At 33.0% G+C, this 21,821-nt stretch overlaps 1 protein-coding gene across 2 annotated transcripts; it reads right to left on the reverse strand.

Moving 5' to 3' along the window:
* Positions 1–300: 300 nt before the first annotated feature.
* Positions 301–21,404, reverse strand: LOC112465346. Of its 2 annotated transcripts, none has more exons than XM_025032858.1 (9): positions 20,803–21,404; positions 4,155–4,217; positions 3,840–3,898; positions 3,421–3,516; positions 2,150–2,275; positions 1,988–2,074; positions 1,655–1,728; positions 1,485–1,592; positions 301–904 (listed from the first exon to the last, which is right to left on the reverse strand). In XM_025032858.1, exons 1-9 carry the CDS (start codon positions 21,264–21,266, stop codon positions 767–769), a joined length of 1,215 nt encoding a protein of 404 aa, XP_024888626.1. In that variant the 5' UTR covers positions 21,267–21,404; the 3' UTR covers positions 301–766. The 2 variants fall into 2 exon arrangements, with proteins under 2 accessions (XP_024888626.1, XP_024888625.1); XM_025032857.1 differs by having other exon boundaries at positions 3,840–3,925.
* Between the last annotated feature and the right edge of the window lie 417 nt (positions 21,405–21,821).

The raw sequence follows: 21,821 nt of genomic DNA on the forward strand, positions 1-21,821 counted from the left end.
ATGCCTCTTTGTAATATGTGTAATTTATCCAATGTATGTCTATTCACAGTATTAACTTCAATCAATATTCTAATTTTTTCTTTACCAAATGTTTATCATTAACTGAATGAAACTAGAGATTTCTATATAGTGTCTATTATATAAAGAACCTTTTTATAATTAAATAACAATCATTATACTCTATGTTAAACATTATTTTAATATTATATAGTGCTTTACCTTCATCCATATTAAAATCTATATTAGTATGAAAGAATACAAAAATGTAGAATCTACTTCATTTTATTTTAAAGACATGAGTACAAATACTCATAATATAAAAATTATACTATTACTATTATTAGCTTGATAAATATAACAAATGCTAAATGATGGCAGTGATATTTTACGACAGAAACAATTCCACGTAAATCTAATAGCTACTGTTACGTCAGTACTTTGAGATTAAAATGGCCAATATTGCTTTGTAGTTTGAAAATTAAAATAAATATTCTGGTTTTAAATGTACAGCATTGTCTCCTGTATAAACAAGTCTCTGATTTAAAAGTATTATTAAAATTGTCTTCACATATCCTAAAGGCGCAAGAAATTTATAATGAAAATATATCGCTATCTACGTAAAGTAGTATAGCAACACTATCTACTACTAAAATATCAAATAAAATAGTAGATAGTACTACTATTCATTATTAAGTATCAGATTGTATTGATAATAATTTTCGCGTGACGTTTTAGTAACTCTAGAAGTTCAACGATCCTGCACAAATTATTGATATCTGCAACGTATTCTCAAACGATTTTCTAATTCCGCGACGCGATTCATCAGATGATGTATTTTTCTTATTTCTGCTTCATATTGTCTCATTTTGGTTCTCATGTCATATACTTCTTGTTGCATCAGTTGCTAGAACAAATAATTGCATAATTCATAAACAATATAAATTATGTACATTTTACTAATACACTTTGATCTCAATATAGTGTAATTTGAGGTAAAAAGTATATAAAGAAGAATTAAAATTATACTATTAAATCATAACATTTGTTAACTTATTTGTTTCTTCCAAGAGAAAATTTGTAAAAGTCGCTATTACTGAAGTAACAGATTGAGAGATTTTTAAAATAAATCGCACAACAAAGTAAATCGGTCACAAAGATTGTAATATCAAAATATCAAGATGATATACGTTTTTTATGCTGAATGCTGAAAATCTACTCTTTTATATTATAAGAAATATACATATAATAAAGAAAGAATTTCCAGTAATAGTACCACTTCTTACATTAGATCAGTGATGAAACAAGATTTGAAAAGAAATGAAAAATAAATATTTTTGCGCATATTTATTTACATGAGTTATTATTTATATGCGCGTCTTCTCACATGCACTAAATAATTTTAAATGGGCAAAATTATTTACGAAATTTCTGCTGTGCACTATATTGTGATTTAAGTGTATAATATTTTAATGTTCCTCAAATACCACATTTTCGACGGTTCTCTTCATTTCGTTAATACTTTCGACCGCCAATGTAACTTTAGTGTTCATCTCGGAAGCCTCTGTATCTCTCTTTCTGTTTCTGGCTACTTGCTGAAGAATTAATATATTTCCTCATCAACTACATATCGTATTAGTAAACATTTTTAACCTACCTTTTCCAATTTAATCAGTCTCTTTAAGATGACCTCGTAGTCTTGATCATCGTCGCTAACTTCATTTTCGGTATCTGCAATTCATCGATGTTCATTATTTTATATATTAATTTATTTATGTATTTTATTATAAACTTTTTGTTTTACTGGCGTGAATTGTATATTATGTTCACTAATATTATAAACAATAACTCAGAACTACCCGCGCGTGTACAGATTTTTAAATCTGAGGTATTATTTATACATATATAGAATTAAATCTTAAAAGCAATCTTAAAATTTATATATTTCAAATGAAAATTTAACAGAATTTTAAGATTGTATCATACATACCATGAAAATCAGTTGGATCCTTTGTTGCCGACACGTCATGAAAATCAGTCTCTAAATCGCGTGCCTCAAAAGCATTTTCGTCTGTGTCTGCAGAAAATAAACCAACTCTTAAAACTATTCTTCGAAAAATTCTGTCTTAAGTTTCAAATTTTGCAAACCTACCATTTCTTCGACAAGATTGGCCATCTTGTTGAAGTTGAAATCCGACTCTACAGTGACATCGATATCTACCAGGTAGATTTGTGCAAAGTTGCCCGCATGGTTTCTCCAGCACACATTCATCCACATCTGCGCGATAAAGAATATAAATTATAAATAATATTTAGTTCATTTTCAAAAAGTATTAAAATTAACATAACGTTACACGCATTATCTTATCGAAAAATAAAGAATTAATTTTTAAATAATTTAATAAAAAATAGAAAGTTATTAAAAATTGAAAAATAAAAGTTTTAATAAATTGAAATTAGAAAAGAACACAGGTATAGTTAACATTATGTTATTTGATTAATTTTTATATACAACGTACATGAAATTATATTTAATTGGAATCTTATTATATAATATGTTGCAATTCTTAACATATTTAATATAAAAAATTGCATTTTCTAATTTCTTTTTTATTAAACTAGATATTATTCATCTTTTCTTATCGCTTCATTAAAATCGTAGTTTTATTAAATTACTACATAATAATATATGTATAATTAGAGACGATCGATCTTAAAAGTAACGACATATGAGAGTCCGTCGCCTCGTTAAAGCATGAAGAACATTCAATCGATTACTCGGTTACGAGTGCCTTCTCGTGCCTGGTATCGTCAGACGTAATTAAATCGACGTGGAACGATATACTTCTCGATAGCATTACGCCAAGCTAACTGCGGCACAATACGTATATTGCAGTGTCCTGCATGTCCTGCTGCATCGGTCGGTTGCAACCTCGATAGATTTACGAGCGATTCCATTGCTCTACACGGATGTTCTGATCACCACTCTCTTGTATATATTATGTGAGCTATTTACTATTAAGATTGCAATCACGACTATGACCAAAAGATCGACTTATTTAAAATGTGCATGGATGTCAAACTTTTCTTGTCTTTACTTAGCAAGGTCTCTCGCCATATAAATACCTTATCATATTTGAGATAATAGATAAACTAAGTATTTAAATTAAATAAAAAAATTTTTTTTATAAACTTATTAAGTCTGCTTTATTTTGCAATATGACGTTATTTTTTGCCGCTTTAATTGTGGACTACATATATTATATATAGTGTTATTTAAAAAATATTATATATATATATGGTAATTTATGTACATATCTCTTCAATTCATAAATCGTGTAATTTTCTCGAAGTTCATAATGAAAGACATCACATGCAATCTAGATATCTATATGTTTAATTTGTAAGTAAAATTAAAATTACCTGTTTGGCATTGATTGCCGGTATATCCTTTGGGACATGTGCATTTGCCAGGAGATGTACAAATTCCACCATTTAGACATGGCGTTGGGCATATGGCTAGAAAACAATGAGATTAAGATTAATGGGCTTATATAGTTGAGAAAAACACAGTTGAGTAAAAAAAATGTGTAAGTATAATATTAAATATGCATTATCTTCTATATTTTATTATTTACATATTTTATTAATAATTTAAGTTAACTCAATTTTTTAAATTATTTTTTGAATTATTTATTAAAAATTAAAATAACATTTAAGTATTGGTACCAAAAAAATTTTATAATTAATTTCTGTAATATTTTTTACAAATATAATTATTCTGTAATTATATTTTAATTTGTTACAAAATGTTAGAAATAAATTTTGTCAAATTTACTTACGTTTATTACAACCGAAACTCAAGTGAGTAGCTTGTGACCATCCCGGACAACAAAAGAAACTAGAAGTCATCTCAGTGTATACTAATCTAGGATATTTCATAAATTTCTTTAATTTATTTAAAAGTAATTTATAAAACACATACAAAATATTACACGCTGTAGTGAAAAACTATCTTTTATTACTCTTGTAAACTTAAAAATATTTGTATTATAAATATTTTTCTTTAGACAATATTTATTCTAAGGTAAAATAAGTTAATTTATTTAATTTAAATAAGCGAAAGCTCTTAATTTTGTGAGAGGCATGCAACATACCTAATTTGTCTTCCTCGATGATGGTGAGAAACTGCAGGAGTTTGCCTAGTGCATACTCGCCTCCTGAAATGCAAATTGTTAATTTTTAATTCTAGAAAAGAAATAACTTTTTGTAGATTAATTTCTTGATGCACCTGTGAATTAAAATTGATTATATATGCTGATGTAATTAGTTTATAATATAAATTTGAAATATTTATTATAAATTACATAAATATTGCTTAAATTTATAAGAAAAATTTAAATCCTATGATTATTGTCTAAGAGAAAGTAAATTATTTAATAGACTAATTAGATTTACACATTATGCTGTACATATATTAAATAATTTTTCCAAGAAAAGATTTTAAAAGATATCTATTTTTGACAGTTGTTTATTTAAATTGATACAAAACTACTCGTATTATCATATACATATATATAACTAATAACAATAATAATAATAATAATAATATCGCTATATTTGAAAGCAAACTGGATGTATAAAAGACATCACAGAGATGTTATCAGTAAAAATCTTTCATGAATTCTTAAATAATCCTTTCTTTGGATCTCGCATCTCGATTTCAGCTTTGCATTTTGTTATTATATGACTTATGCGATGGAGAAATTAAATCGGCAAGTCGATTATTTCGATAGCCATCGTAAACGATATCCCTTGTCGTGTCCCTTCCAGCCAAACTGCTCGCTAAAGCGCAGTCATTTGAATGGTAAAATACGCAGAAGACCGGTTAAATCGTAAAATACGAAGGCCGATTGAATACACGTTCGAAATAAGTATTTGCGTTGGCGACGATATTACGGCTTGTCGTTGCTCGAGCTGACTCCGGAATTAAGCTTACGTGACAGAACTCAATATGAAAGATTGCATTTGTGATTAAGGACCAGTATTTTGGAAGCAAAAAGAATAATATCATTCTATGACTTGGAAACAAGATTAAATATTGATAATATCGCCATATCATTTAGCAGAAAGTATCACGACGGCACAGATAGCGGAAGGCTCTCAACGTCTCAACGGTTCATAAAGGAAACGAATGCTCGCTCGACAGAACCACTTCGTCATCGTCAGGCCATAGAAAATTGCATTTCGCCACGTCGATGTCGTGTTTGCTGAAACGCGACAGAACATTTACTGTCGCAACAACGAATACCGCGGGGACACGGTGGTCTCTGTCCACGTTCGTTTCATGCTCAGGAGGCAACAGGCACGAGGAACGGCGATCTATCGCCGAGTAAGTCTGCTCGATGTGACTGCAGACTGCATAAAGGACTTATACGCTCAAATTCGCCGCCATGAAATATTAACTCGTAGTCCACAGTCCACATAGTTCTCGACCCGTTTTCTTACCGCACATGCAGCATTAAATACGCTCCATCGATTTCAAGTCTTTGTTTATATCGCGTTTATGCATGTAACGTGTTACTTTGTACACGGACATAGCATTTATAATCTCTTATATACGATAATCATTTGCATAATCATTTGCATAATCATTTGCGAATCGAGAGATACAAGATTAAAAAATATTTTTACTCGGGATTTCATTTTTAATATAATATTTCATTTAATAATATAAATTATATAAAGACAAATGCGGAAGTCACATTCAGCCTTGTGATCCTCAGGTACTAAATGCAGAACCTCTGGTTCTTTAAACATTCTCCATTAATGGCAGGTGGTCTGAGGAAAGCCAAGGTTAGATGTCGAGAATCCGCAAGAGTATGCCAAGGAGTAAGGACGAACGTTTATGATCGTATAGGAGAGAAAGGATTAGAAGGATTAGCGCAGCAGGTGATCGTTTATTGCGAATGTTCTGACTATTTGAACGGCTTGCATGATGCCATCACTTTCACCGTCATAAGCTCGTTCAATAAGCTTGCATTTTGACTGACATATTGTTGGCATAATTCCATGAAGCGTTTATTATCTCCAAAGTAAAATGATAAAGAAGTAGTTCGTTTGCAACATTGTCGGTTTGATATTATTTGTATTGTGTTACTAATTTTTTTTTTAATTAACAACAAGAAATTTGAAGGAAATCTTAATTTAAAGTTTAACTTATTTAGGTATAAATTAAAATATTAAGGTATTTAAGTTGTAATAATTTTTTTTTTTTTTTTTTTTTTTTAAGGAAACATCTTGACTTCAAAACTGTTAAAAAATCTATAATAAAAATATGTGAAGTTCGTAAAAATTTGTTTATCATTGATTCTATTTATCAATAAGATTACAATACAATACATGGATAACAATTTAATGAAACTCTTTGTACAAGAAATCTTTTTTAATACGTACATACAGTACTATGCTGCGAGATTGCAATAAAATTATATATGTGCATTTATGAGAGCCAAAAAACCATCTTTTATCTCACTTATTGTTAATATCTCACTTATCTATGATAAATATAATATTTCAACCTTATGCACAATAACTATCTCAAGTTTTCTCTAATATAAGTGCATAAATCGCTTGTAAGCCGTGTTCTTGATTCGCAAAAAATCTCGCGAATCGCGTCGCGCGACGGGGGTTCAGATACGGTTCAGGGGACATTTGTGTGGGAATACTGGTTCGACTGTTGCTCTGACAAGTTCGTTTCGCGCGTCGGTAAACGCCGATAAGATTTTCTCTCCTTCTCTCTCTCTTTCCTTCGTGACATTGGACGGACGTTTTGACAAACGTAAAAATGAAATTGTCACGAGAGCTAAGAGCGTATCTCGCGGTGATAAGAATCGTCGGAGATTTACGGCGCGCAAATGATTTATGACAAGACATCTTAGTTTTTCGCGTAAAACTTCTCATCTCAACGACCAAAGCATTTATGCGCCAACTAGTTACCCGGTACCAGTTTTGTGCGACGTGGGTTAAGGGTCAGTACGCTAAAATGATTGGCGATTTTACGTCGACTAAAACGATTGCAATGTCTCCGTTGATTTTAAACGTTATTCTAATGAGGAACATATTTGCTACAAACAGCTAAGCGTTCATTTGTATAGAAAGATTCAAGACACTCATCTCTTGCTTGAACAGCATTCCTAATCATTTCTTCCTACCCTGATATATGAGATGACAAAAATTAGAAAATAATCAGTAAGCGGAATCAGCATCTCTTCTCAATAGAATTACTTATTCATAGAGATTTAAATATTATATACAAAATTAAATCCATATGATGTTATTTAAAAATCAGTCATATTTGTTTCAAGCTGCAGTCGAATATTTCAACGTGGCATGTGCTTGGCGATGATAATTGATAGATGCAATTTTTTAAAATAAAACGTATTAAAAAATACGTAATAAAATCTCGGTAACATCTCGCATCATATATACGTAACAACCGAAGGCGCCATATATCGCGTGATGCGGTTCACAACGTTCTGACCGAAAGGTAATAAATCCAGAATGAATTACTGCATTGGACGCTCGCATGTCTACGGCTCTCTTAAGCGCTTCCGAAATCTTAGCGGCGATCTCGGAATGGGAACCATTCCTAACATCGCCACGTAGCCCTTAACGTGACGTCGTGTTATCGCGGTCGTTTGTTACGTTCCCTACGTCCATCTGTTGCACGCGTAGATTTTCGCCGACGATGACGACGACAATTTCCTTTACCGTCCCTGTAAGTCTAACGAGCTGCATAACTTCTCCGCGCAACATTGTTGCGGACTGCGTTTTGTGTTTATGCGTCACCGAGGGCAAGCTTGCACAAACGTTTCTTCGTCGAACTGACAGCTATCGGCTCTGTAAACTTTATGAATCTCATAATTCACGCCAGATTTATCAGGCTAATAAAGCTATATGACACTTAGGTTCAATGGGTTTGATTATGTGTACCTATATGTTTCAACATTCTCTTTGCTATAAATAAAACACGTTTACTGCAGTTACAGTTACAGATTTGTAAATAATGTTGTATTTCGTATGCAGACTTATGCATATGTTTATTTATAAAGAGAAAGTTTACAGATATTATTTCTGTAAATCAGTTCTATTCTAATAAGTAAATGAAATTTAACAGAAAATTCTTAAGAAACAATTTGATTCAATTTTGTGATACAAAAATATAAGCAGAATTATTTGATATAATTAAAAAGTATTAATTTATAATTAACATTTGTGCATTTCTATGAAATTAATAGCTAATAATAATAAATTAATATAGTAAAATTAATCAAATAATAAATTAAATGAGAAATATGTTCTATGCATTTATTTGTAAAATCTATTAATTTTTATTGTTTGTATCTCATTGTTTCACGGTTCTTCTAGTCATATATTAATTATATCCAAATACTTAAATAATTATATTTCCACATGTGAAACATATTACCATTATTTAATAAATAATAATAGTACCTTCTAATTTGTAAGTAAAAAAAAAATCACAATTTTGAGAGATATAGTTTCCTGTCGGAAGCTTTCACTAAATTAATAATAAATCCTAACTAAACGGAGTAAAGCATAGATTTTCGTAGAAATACATGACACGTCTTGCACGTCTGGTGGTTAGTGGCAATAAACACCGGTTTTTTATTGCCTGATCTCATAAATGTTAGTCCCGCCGTTTCCTTTTTTTCTCGCGCACCACCCAGATGCGGTGTCATCCAGAAGCGCGTCTCGCAGTTTCCAACTTTGTGCGGTCTGTCGTAAATCAAGCAATTTAACGAGATCAATTTAACAAGATCAAAGTGTGACGATCCCTTTCCTGAATTAGCCATGTACTCATAAAAATCGGATTAAGATTACGGCTGTATTCTGTCATATGATATACTTTCCATTATCGTTAATATCTCTTGCATCTATAAAATGCATACAACGAACTATAAATTGTTACTTATATTTATTCATCATATATTTACCATTATCGTATCAATAATCTATTTTTACCAAATATGACTAATTGTAAGAGAATATAAAAATTATTTTTAATTTTAATATTTGTATTACTAAAAATTAATGCACATTAGTATATTGTATTTTAATATATATAAATTAAATATTGTTTTGTTATTTATGAACAATTAAAAGCATTAGAACAATGTCTTAAAGTAACATTTTGATAAATTATTATTATTTTTATTTTCATCATTATTTTATTATTTATTCATTTTTATACGTTTATTATAAGACTAAGTACTTTTATTATTATACCAATAATTTAATAATTTATATATTAATAATTCTTATTGACATGTTTTATGGTTAAATTTTATTGTTTATTTTATGAGCAATTCTTCATTTAAATTGAAAACTCCAAGATCAGCGATTAATTTTGCCTCGATTTGCGACTAATAGCAAAATTCATCACGCGAACGATAAGGCTATAAATCAGGAATTACAAATAACTTAAGGTTTCGAGGCGGACCAGGACATCGATTCAATCGGGCCAATGAAAGGGCAGACAAAGCTATCGATTGTAATTGCCGGCAGTATAACGACCATTTGTTTTACGAGCAGTTCGCATGCAAAACACGTGGAATCTCGACTGGCTTTTGCGAGGCGGAACAAAGAAACTGGAGAGCTGAAGTGCCACTCGTGTGTCCGGACGGCAATTTGTTTTTAAGATTTTCCAATGACTACCTCGGCCATCGGCCGCTGTTTTACAAGTGGGACTTTGATCATGCGCAGTCCTGGGACACTCGTGACATTTTATTTTTTTTAAGTAGTTTCAAAATGCCATTCATGCCGAATAAAGAACGCCCCGCGTAAATTTTGTAGCTTAGGGGATAAAGTATTAAAAAAGATATCTAAAAAATAAAATAAATATAAAAAAAGATAAATAATTATTGCACTAAATTATATTGATAATCATCACTAAGTTCATATATTAATTTCTCTCTAAGAATAAGTTTATGTTGTAAAAAAAATCTTTCTAAATTGTACAACATTTCAGTATGTATAATAAGTTTTATTATATTTTAAAACTATTTTTTAAATTAAATTCTATCAACTTTATACGTATAACGATTTCTCGAAGCACACCACTAAGAAATTGTACGAGCTACTTGAAAATTATGATGTATCTTATTTCAGGATTCAAGGCTCAAGCGCCATAATGCACCTATGTATTGCGCGTTTCAATTACGAGACTCGATAACACCTCTTGGCGGTAACTTCATCTTCGCACAGCTGCATCCATACAGCTTATCACAAAAGCACCGATGTTATTTTTAAGGCGATCGGATGGGTTCCATGTACTCCCAAAATATTTTCCTTTTGAAATATTGCACATTATCCCTACATAATACGAATAAAAATGCAAACCCTCTGCATTAGATAAAAGAGCTCCTTCCGTAAATATTTTTCGAGCTATATTATTCTTCATGTAATATTATCGCAGCGCCATTCAGCACGAAGAGCAACAGCTTTATTTCATTATAAAGATTCTTTTCTATAGAATATATTTTAGATTATCTTTCTTTTATATTTCTCGAATTATGCAGCCATGCTGTGCCATGTCCGTGAAGGAGGAGTGTGAACGAATGATGTCTAAACAATCCGGCACCGCAAATCGACGATATGTACGCTAACGAGAGTCGGTCGTCGATCCTCGGATCTGGCTAAGGCGGCTCGCAGTGATTCATACCCGCTAATTTCAGACCTACGCTTTGAAGTATTGCTTACATGAATCTTTTTTTAAGACCGCCCCTTTCTGCGCCGTTCATTGCATTATAATCGGTTCGCCAATAATCCGGTAATATTTACGTAATTTACTTAAGCTTTATACGAATACTTATTATTAGAATAGAACCCTGTAATTTATACGTTTATATAATAGAAAAAGAAAAGAGGAAAAAGGATTATTTATTTATTTGAAAAAAATATATAAATAAGGGAAAACAAAAAGAGATGTAAAAAATTATAAAATCAAGTAAAATATTATAAAGCAAAAAAGATATTATAAAGTATTAAGGATGTATTAAAGTAATATTATATGACAGAAATGATAAAATTAATAGTAGAAGGTGAATTTTTAATTATTTATGGTCTAACATATTATAGAGAATATTTTGTCATCAAACCAATCAGTTATGTACTAATAAGGCAAAAAGAGCTAAGCGCCGGTGTTAAAGCGAGTATATTGTATACAATACAAAAAATAAATCTTTAATACGAACATACAAAATGCAGACGTTTCGCTCTAACTTTCAGACCCTCTTCAGTTTGACATATAATAAATAAATTTAAGATCTTAGAACAAGTAGTGAGGAACATATATGTAGTGAGAATGTCGACGTGTTCTTTAAGCCACTTGTCAGGGCACAATTTTGATTACCAAGTTTGAATAATGGCATGTCGCGAAATTACGTTTCTCACAACTTGTTCCAAGAGCTTAAATTTATTTATTATGTCACATTGAAGAGGGTCTAAAAAACCTAAACGTCTGTATTTTGTGTTCGTATTAAATATATATTTTTTGCATTGTATATTACTCGCTTTAATACCGGCGCTCCGCTCTTATTTGCCTTATTATTATTAATTGATTTTATATCTTGAGAGTGTTTTTCTTATTTTTGATTTGTCATCAAAATTCAAGACAGATATTGTAACACAGTCTTCCATCAAGTTTATTAAAGCTTCAGATTTTTAATGTAATGACTTTAAAAAAATTTCTGCTGTTAGGCTCTTGGAAAAATTCTGATAGCGCCCATGGACTCATTTGACGTCGCGTCGCGTCGGTGCCTTCAGTATTTCCATAAACAAAGAAATTGCCGGTCTGCGCCATCCAAGAATGCACAGTCCATATTTGCGAAAGAGGCGAATCGCCGCTCGTTCATTTAGAGATTGCATCTTGCGCGTCGAAAGCCGTTCCCTCGGCGGAATGCGCAACGATGCAACGGGAGCCGCGGGCAGGCAGTGCAAAACTTCCAAATTACAAAATTGCTTGATGACGGGTTACCCAGGTTACCGCTCAGGTGAAGTAATTATGCGCCTACGCGGTGCCAATAAGACGCGCAGCGTCTCTCATTACTGGCCTCCCGTGTCTCGTTTTTTCTTCTTCCTCGATGATGCGGCGCACGACGTGTCTTGCCATTTAAATTTTTGAAAACGAACATGGGATATAAGATATTTCTCATTAACTTTTAAAATGTCATTCTGATTAAAGATTGCGTAGATACGGTTATATCACTATATTCTGTTTTACTCGTGTAATCTTGTGAACGGTAAAAGTTCTATCGATACGTTTAATAATTCCAAATTTCTGAACACTACGATACCATCTAACTTTATTAGAAGTAATATTTATATTCTTGCGAAACATTTGGCAAATTTTTTTAAACGTTTTGAATTATATATAGTTTTTTACATATAATTATATTATTAATAATAGCGAGATAAGAATATTTAAATATTGTCATTTAACAATTATGATCAGAAAGGATAAACCAGTTTCGTCCGAATGATTCACTGTCTCGCAGCGATCGAGCCGGAAGTGTTCAATTTTACCGAACACGTATGATTTTTAGGATTTTGACCTAGAATCCAACTGGCATTTCCCCAATCATTGTTTTCGATGAATCGAAAACAGGTTCCCATTCAACGGCCGTTTCGACCATTCCAAGAACAAACGTTGGCAATTTCTCAGCAGAAAAAAGCAACCTCGACTTTCTTGCATCTCCATATGCGGAATCGCCCAGCTCGCTCATTTTCTTCGGTGGATGCAGTTTACGTTCCCGGACGCCATTTGCCTCCTGCCGTATGTTCCGTCCATAAACTTCGTAGTTGTCTATTAATTCTGTTGTAGCTCGATTTCACTCGTTGGACTAGGTTGAGCAACGAGCGAAGCGTTACAAAGCGTGAACTTTCAAGCAAAGTCAATGGGCGAACAATATTACACAATTACAATGCAAGATATCGTTGTGATTGACATCACGTGTAAACTACGAGGTCTTCAATTTTATCTTGATTCTGATGCTTAAAGATTTCACGCCGCTATTTCTATCTAATCAAGCAAAGTGAATGTATATAAATGATTACCATAAAACTTCAATATCTCGTCATGTCTCTTTAAGTTAATGTTAATTATCGTCTCTCTTTTATATCTAACATTAAATTTATTGATTACTGGCGTAAGTTTAAAATTAGTCATGATACAAAAACATCTTTTTATAAGAAATATAAGTCCAGTCACAAAATCTTCCTCCATCGCGTTATTTTCCTTTCTCTCTTTTTTTTATTTTTATGGCGGTATTTTCAACCAAATATAGATTGAAAATCAAAACAGAACAAAAAGGGCCACTAACCGCAAAATACTCATCCTGCATTTGTCCGTGCAAATTCATAGCGCGTGCGTCAGCGCTGTACTACCCGCACGTGTACTACCTGCATCTCGCGCCTTATCCGCCCGTTCTCTTCTCTCGCTTTTGACCTTTTCACCCCTCGCGTCCGCAGCCCGCAGATAAAAGTTCACGTTAATGGATTTACATGAAGCCGCTATCATCGAACGTGGCGGAATCAAGCTGCAAGTGTTCACTTCGATCGTTCATCCCTCAGTTTCTTCCTACTGCGACGTAAAGAAATATGGCGCAGTATGCTCTATTGCATTTTTATTTAATAAATGTAAATTACATAATGTTTGTAATTATTATTTGTTTAATAATTAAATTTGTTTAATAAATTAAATCTATTTATCAAATCTGTTTATTAAATATTTTATTTATCAAATATTTCTAATTCATACATGCATTTTTAATTTCAACTATAAAATAAAAGATTATTTGATAACGTTTTGTTCAATTATAATAAAATAAATCGGTAAAATGGAGCAATATAATTGCAAATAAAATATATAAATAAAAATTAAAATTAATAAGTTTTCTTATTAATTTTAATTCTCTTTACTTTAATACTTTTACTTTTTTTATTTTTTACTTTAATACTTTTTTATAACTTTTTCATAAATTCTTGTAACACGTATGTACATGTATATTTCATCAATATTATTCTTTGCTCTTCGCTGCACCGCTTGACGTCAATCTTTTTGCTTTGTTAGTTTGCAATCGGTATTACTTCCCCGCGACTGTCAGGGGACCGATGGATCGCTTCGATAGCGATACGATTCAATGTCGAGTGCTTGCACGTCCACCGAAATTGTACGTCTTCCCTCGATCTAGTGTGCGATCGATGCTCGCGGCCTTCGCACGAGATGTAGGAATTATAAGGTCATGGGTCGGAAAATACACACACACATATCTATATATATATATATGTATATACATAGATCATGTGAAGATTCTGTTTGAAATTCTAAAACTTTTGGAAAGCAGTCGACGATGTCGGGAATATTGATTTTTGTTAACTTTTCGATAATTAATATACATTCTATATATAGAGCTATTGTAATAATGAATTTAATCGGTTCTTCGTAGTTCAAAATTGGTTGAATTTTTTGAAGATAAATATCTTGAAAGAAGAAATACAGTCCAAACTAGTATCAAACTATTTTCTGTATATTCCCTTCTACTTTCTTTGAAATTTTTGTATTTTTTTCAGTAAAAATACTGAATGAAATCATCGTTATAATTATTAATTGCTTACGAAATTTCAAGTTCTTTTTTTTAGTATTTAATTAATATACCTTGCTATGGAAAAAATAAACCATTATGCAAATATTTAAATTATTCTGTACATTTTTTATTATCGAAGAATTTCTAGAAATTGGCTACAACTTAACGCGTGACGAATTTGGAAGGTGCGCATCTCTTGGAGTATCTTCAGGGTTGAACGGCCGGCGCTGATATGTTTATCCTGCGGGATACCGGTTAGCAAAAAGGGAGAAGAAGAGAGTAAGACGCAAGTGTGAGAAAGGAGTGCTCTATTTGTGGCCATGGAATTTTTGTGCATTTTGGTTCTTCTCTTATTCACTGATCAGAAGGAACTTTGTTAACGTCACGAAGACGGAATTGTAAGAGTGAGTGTAAAATGGAACATAAAAAAATTGTAAGTTTTACGCATAAAATATACTAGTAGAAAAAATCTACGTGAATATAACCCAAAAATTTCTAACTGACAGCAAGTTAACGCGTAAAAAGATCACATTTATAAGTTATTCGAAATTGGAAATCTTAACTGTATGCAATACAATGATACTTTATTTTATAAATCCAAATATCAATGATGATATATGTATGATACAACAGATACCTGAACTACAAAGATATAATAAAACAATTATATAAAAAAATTTAAAACCTTCTTGACAATTTGTAAGTTTAAATAGAAAAAAATACGCTGCGAATATTTTATAGATAATAAAACCATTAAATTAAATTAGCGGTATCATTAATGTAATATTTTAATTATATTGCGTATATTATCACGTAGGTACATTGGGCTCAATAATTTACTTTTATTAATTTATTTCTCCATTATGCGGATGTACTCGACACTTCCGGCGTTTCCACAAAATTTTGACGAAGCACTACTTTTAATTTAAATAACGACATTGCATACACGTCGAATAAAAACAAGATTAATATAATGTTCTTACAAATCTATATATACAAATGTAATATGCATGTTTAATATATTCGATTCGACACATGTAAGACTCATATATAATTAGATGTAGAACTATTGAAGCTATTGCAAAGTTGTAATTAAAATCATAATAAAAATTTATTATTGATCATACGTAGCAGAATCAATATTTTCGATAAACATAACGCCACATGAAAAATAATATTTAAACACTTAAAAAGGCATTACGCGAATGTATAAGTGCATTCGCAGCTATATTGACACGACATATTCAAAGCGCAATTATTAAAATGTGTTATTCTGTGGGTAGGATTTCGAAGGGATATTTACATGATGAAACATTTATGGATTCCGGCGAGATTCAATATTATTTTATCAGAAATGTTTCATGAATGTCGTTTGAGCAACGTTTGCGCACTTGCTGGTGCGGCAATGTTTGCGCATTAAAATGAATCATTTTCGCACACTGTACATACCACCCGCGCATTTTGCTTCTCCTTGCTTCTCGCGTGTAAAATAATAAAAGTTCGCGTTTCAAAGAGAGAAAGCAAACCAACTGATGAAGAGAACCAAATAATTAACTGCATCGTTCAGATGTAAACGGATTCACTAATTAATCATTTAATTTGAACGATTAGTGAGACGCAGCGTGTGCACGATGAAAAGTGAAGCATCATCTGAGTGAGTTGCGAAATTTGCTTCGCGTATTAGTTTAACGAGCTCTTTACCTTGGGACGACAAAGAACGGAGCAGGAAGAGTTTTCACGCGCTACATCATTTGCGATAAATTTACATCCATGAATATTTTAACTGAAATATTTGACTCAAGAACCATGAATATTTAAATGTTTTTTTTCCATATAAAACAAAAATTAAATAAAACAAAAAATGCTTTATAACTTTGATAATATTTGAGTTTCAACGCTTTATTTAAATCCTTCTGACGAGCTTTTCAAAAATACATTGCACAATGCATTTTTCTAGCAAAATTATTATTTTGCAAGAAGAAGTGAGTTTTACTTATTGAAAAGTGCACGATAGATTTACGTTCTTTACCTTCATTTTTGATACAACAACAATGATACTGACATTTATTTGACAAATTATTGATAGCCATACATACATAATAAAAACAAAATCTACATTTTGTAATTTATTAGTTAAAGATAATAAGAAATTAAAAAAATTGAATAAATCGAAAATAGTTGAAGGTATTAAAATACCAAGGATATATATATATAAAAGCTTCACATTTATCGTACAATTGTTCTAATCAAAGAAATTATCTACAAAGTTAAATGTATGTAATGTAATATAATGTAATGTAGATATATTTTATATCATAATAATTTCTATTTTATAAACAGATCCATAGGTATGAAGATAAGAATATCGTATCTGCTGTACTTATTTGGTTTAGTTAAGCCGCGATACGATAGCTTCACATATGGTATCAAGAAATGGCTGCAAACGTTTCCGATGGGGATGATGGGAGACGTGCGTTTATAGTTCTCGAGAACACATTACGTCGACGAATGACACCTGTCTCTTTATGACCTCGTTGCTCATCGATCAGCCATCGATGTTGAGTTCTACAGCGATAACCAATGGCAATGCTGGGCAGCGAAACGTGCCTAAGAATGACATTGCAGGATGGTTATCTGGAGTACTCGGAACGGCTTGAATATTCATTATTCGCGTTTCTTTCGTTCGATGCTCATCGATCACCCGGTGTCGCAAACGAAGCAACATAAATGATCGAGAGAGAAGGTGGCCGGCGGTAACGAGAGAATGCCGTGGTCCATACCTCCTTGCATATGTCTCGAACAATATGTATGTGCAACAATGGCCATTAATTACGAAGAGAAACGTGGTGCAGCGCAATAATCGTATCGTGTCCGTTTCATAAATGCGTTAAACAGTTTTAAAATCTGAACTATCGTCTTATACAGTTCCAACAAAAATTAATCTGCATTATTAACGCATTTGAAATGCATTAATATCATTCGATTTTTTATATTTTTCTATAAAGGTTTACGTCGTTTGTATGTCGTCGACAAAATAAATCCTGATGAATATCAAAATTGCAAGGTGACGCATTGCATGCTAATATCACATCACCTCCAAATTTTTCCGATGACTTTAAATCGATAGATCGCATTTTAAGCGTTATGATTGTCGCACCAATGGATTTAAATCGATGACACGATTCGGCGCATCGCATCAGCCGCATCGTTGAGAAATCCTCCGCGCGAGGTGCACGCGAGTTTGACCGCGTGTGCATGATGATACGGAGAGAAAGAAAGAGAAAGAGAGAGGGAGAGAGAGAGAGAGGTGCACGCACACTGTTATCCTTGGACAGGTTTACAAGATTTTTTAGCCTGAGGCACGCATCTGGGCAACCCGATCGCACGACTCGCAAGATAGACGAACATCGAATTATTGCATTCAGACTAAATAGTAACTAAATATTCTACATGTGTATTTGCACATACGTGCTCGCGAATATAAATCCATTTAATACGAACAGAATATATAATTTCACAATGTAGAAATATTATGTGTATTAAAAGGATCTCGTTTACGAACTAATCGGAAAGATAATGTGAGATAATAAATATCAGAGCTAATAATAATTATTATTATTATTTATTAATTATAATCTATTTTTTATATAAATATCAGTCTTACGAATGATATTATACTATACAGTTTAGAATCGAAAAGAGTGTAATCGTTATTGTATCGTAAATAAATATGGAACTGGATCGCCCAATATTTATTCTACTTACTTTCATTTAACATATATACCAAAGTATATATGTGTATATGTAATTACGACAATAAACAGTTCGTGACAAAAGACGAAGAGAGGCAAAATACGCGTGATGAAATCACTGTGCAATAATATTGACTGATACAGACACCGGCTTGTTCTTTCCCCGGTGTTTATATTGCCACGAGCGCTTTTTGCTACGCCTGGCGTGAACGCCCGCAAGGCTTTCTGACGGGCAATCATCGATTCACGCTGGGAAGCGGAATGATCTCGTGGCTGTCAGGAGGTGATAAAAGTTACGCGGTATGGTGATTTCCCCTTAATGATCGCTTCGAGAAACCGAAGACGGGATTGTAAGGTGAGAATGAAAATATCTGATGCTGCTTGTTCCAGGAAATTGCCATTGCACATCTATCTTTCACTGATCAATTTCGTTCATTATTAGGACAACTGCTATATTATAAAATATTAGCGCATAATGTACAAATTGAATAACAACAATTTTTTTAATAAACTTGTATATTTTTCTTCCAATAAATAATTTTAATTACTGCAAATAATATTATAAAAAAGTAGTTTATTAGTCTTTGTAAATAAGTGAAATTGATGCCCTCATAATATCATAATAAAAATTTATTATTAATTAGTTACGTTTTTTATAGAAATTGATTTGAATTATTTATATTAATATAAATGGTTAATGTGATAAATTTTATCAGAATAATCATCTTTACCGACAATTATACATAATCACTAAAAAAATACTAACTTGCATTATCTTTACCAATTGGATACTGGAGATTATTCATAATTACCAATGAATGTGATAAATAAAAGTAATCAAAATTTAATAAATTTACCAAAATTTCTAAAATGATTTATATTAATAAAATGAAATTTATTAAAAATTATTGGTAATTATATATATAATTGCCAGTAATTATGCATAATTGTTAAATTAATCAAATTTGTAGTAACATATATAAGTAGGTATTAATTAAATCTTGAAAATTATAAAAATTCTGAATTTCTTTGTTAAACTTTAATAATACATTGTATTTATTGTAGTTAGCTAAAACAAAACTTTTTTAATTACAAAGACTGTTTCAGAGATTTTTAAAGTTACATATTTTTAAAGATACATTTATATACCTGCGCAGAAAATTTTGCAAAAGTCAAGTTTTACGATCGCGTTGGATCAATCAGATTAATTAACCCTTTAGGGTTTCAAGCTCGGATTACAGAGAACTTGAAATCCTAAACCATTTATCTGAATACTTTTAATCCACGTGTCCACACATGTGTTGAGAGCCGATGCATGCGCGCAAAGAAATCCGCCGCCGTGCACTGACAATCCCCAATAATTGTACGCGACAGAGGAACGCGGTACGTGCGAGATAATTAATTGGTCGATTAATTAAACGGCTCGCGGCTCGTCTTTGAACGACGACGCGTCCGCGCCGGCCTTATTCCGTCGACCATCGCGCTCGATCGTACATCATCGCGCGGATGCGGTGCGTCGCTCATTGCTCGTAAATATAGTAATTCAGCGACACACGTTAGCGGCACCCGTATATTTACGCGTCGCGGTTCATTCACTTCCATTTACATGCCTCCCGTGACGCGACGAGTAATCGCGCCTGGATGTACTCCGCGAGCTTGAATTATTCGACCCTCGCGGATATGCGAGTATCACATCATCTATTTCTATGGATGAATCTTGCCTCCGCATATCAGTGCTTTCGTTAATCTTTTGATAAAAGGACTAGCAAAATAACATTCTTGATTGAAGCAATCTATATCGCCTTGATTAAAATTGAATTAAAGCGCGTTTGTCATAAATACATAAAGATATTTTTTATATTATTATTTTACTTATTTCTTTAATTAACTTATAAAATATAAATGCAAGTTGTCTACAGAAACATTTGATTCTTTCGTATAAAGAGTATTTCTTGTCTGCTCAATCTGTATCGATTTAATTTTAGTATATAAATATTTTTTTTATGTCTCATATGTATATTTTCATATATTTAGATAATTTTCTCTACTTGCTTTACAAACTTTTTTATTTACAACAGAAGTTCTCTGTCTGCAATGACGCACGACCTTTATTTCTCACAAAAAATGCGACTTAAACAATATCTAAATCTAAAATTCTTGTGATGAACTTATTCTACGTAATGCCTAACATTCTATCATATTTTAAATTCAGTCTGACCGAATTAGACTAATAGAGTCTAACTTCGAATGAAACTATTTGAGACTTGAACGTCGGAGGAGGTTCTGAATTCCGTGTTCATTAACATAAAGATTGATTATCTTATACCACATTTCCATAAATTTTCAATCATGTATTCCAAGTCGGAAGTTTATCTCATACTCACCCCGAATGATGTTTGGCGTACGTAGGGACGGTTGTAGTAATCGGCTGAAAGCCTTGCGCGCCCATCTCTCTTGGCTGATGCTGACGATGATTGCTATGATAACCCGCGTACGCTATTGCCCTGGTACCACCGTTCTCCACCATCGCCACGGCACCATTGAACTTTTGTTCCAGCATCCGTTGCTCCAGATGCCCCGATGCCGAATTTATCTGTTGCGGTGATCTCGTCGTGGAAACCTGTGGCCGCGGCGTCCATGGGCTTCTCGCGGTAGTAGTTGTCTCTCGGACGACGAGTTTGTCATCAAGGCGATCGTGCCTAGCGTGGGGCAGTCTGTCGCGATACCAAAGTGGCCAAACAATTCTGTGGCTGCGCGAGGGTATCCCATGATGATCCTCCAAAGACGGTGGAACCGAGCTCGTTGTGGCCGCGATAAGCAAGCTCGCCAGCAGTATCTTCAGGGTCATCGTTCGGCTTTTGAAAAACTTATAACGACTGCGCGATGTCCTGTATAATACCAACAACTGTACGAGCCGTCACATCCTCAACGGCCGCGGTGGACGCGTCAAGTTCGCGACAGGCTCGACGGATATCCGGATGTGAGATCCTCCACGGGCAGCTGAGAGGCACTACTGAGAGCACTACCGAACCAGACGTACGAAGCAGGGCCCACGTGCTTCAGCTGCACCAACCCCACCATGAATCTCTTTTTCTCCGTCTCGTTCCTTCTCCCTGTGTTTCCCTCTTTTTCCCGTTGCCACATTTACTCACCGCATTCGCTTGTGGCCCGGTCTGCCCGGATTCTCTTTTCTCCCTTTCTCCTTTCCATTCTCATGCTGTAGCGACTGTCTGTTCTCCTGGTACCCCACCAAGTCCTTCGGTAACCACCTACGTATCCTTCCGCGACGGCCTGTGCACGGAGAGAGCCGCGTTCCTCTCGTAGTTGCTATCTTTACGAGCGATAACACTATTCTGAACAAAGCTCTCGCGCCGGCTGCGAAGATATCGCGATTCAAAAACGG

The sequence above is a fragment of the Temnothorax curvispinosus genome, unplaced genomic scaffold (genome assembly GCF_003070985.1).
Source record: "Temnothorax curvispinosus isolate PA1 unplaced genomic scaffold, ASM307098v1 QBEX01015130.1, whole genome shotgun sequence".
Lineage (NCBI taxonomy): Eukaryota > Metazoa > Arthropoda > Insecta > Hymenoptera > Formicidae > Temnothorax > Temnothorax curvispinosus.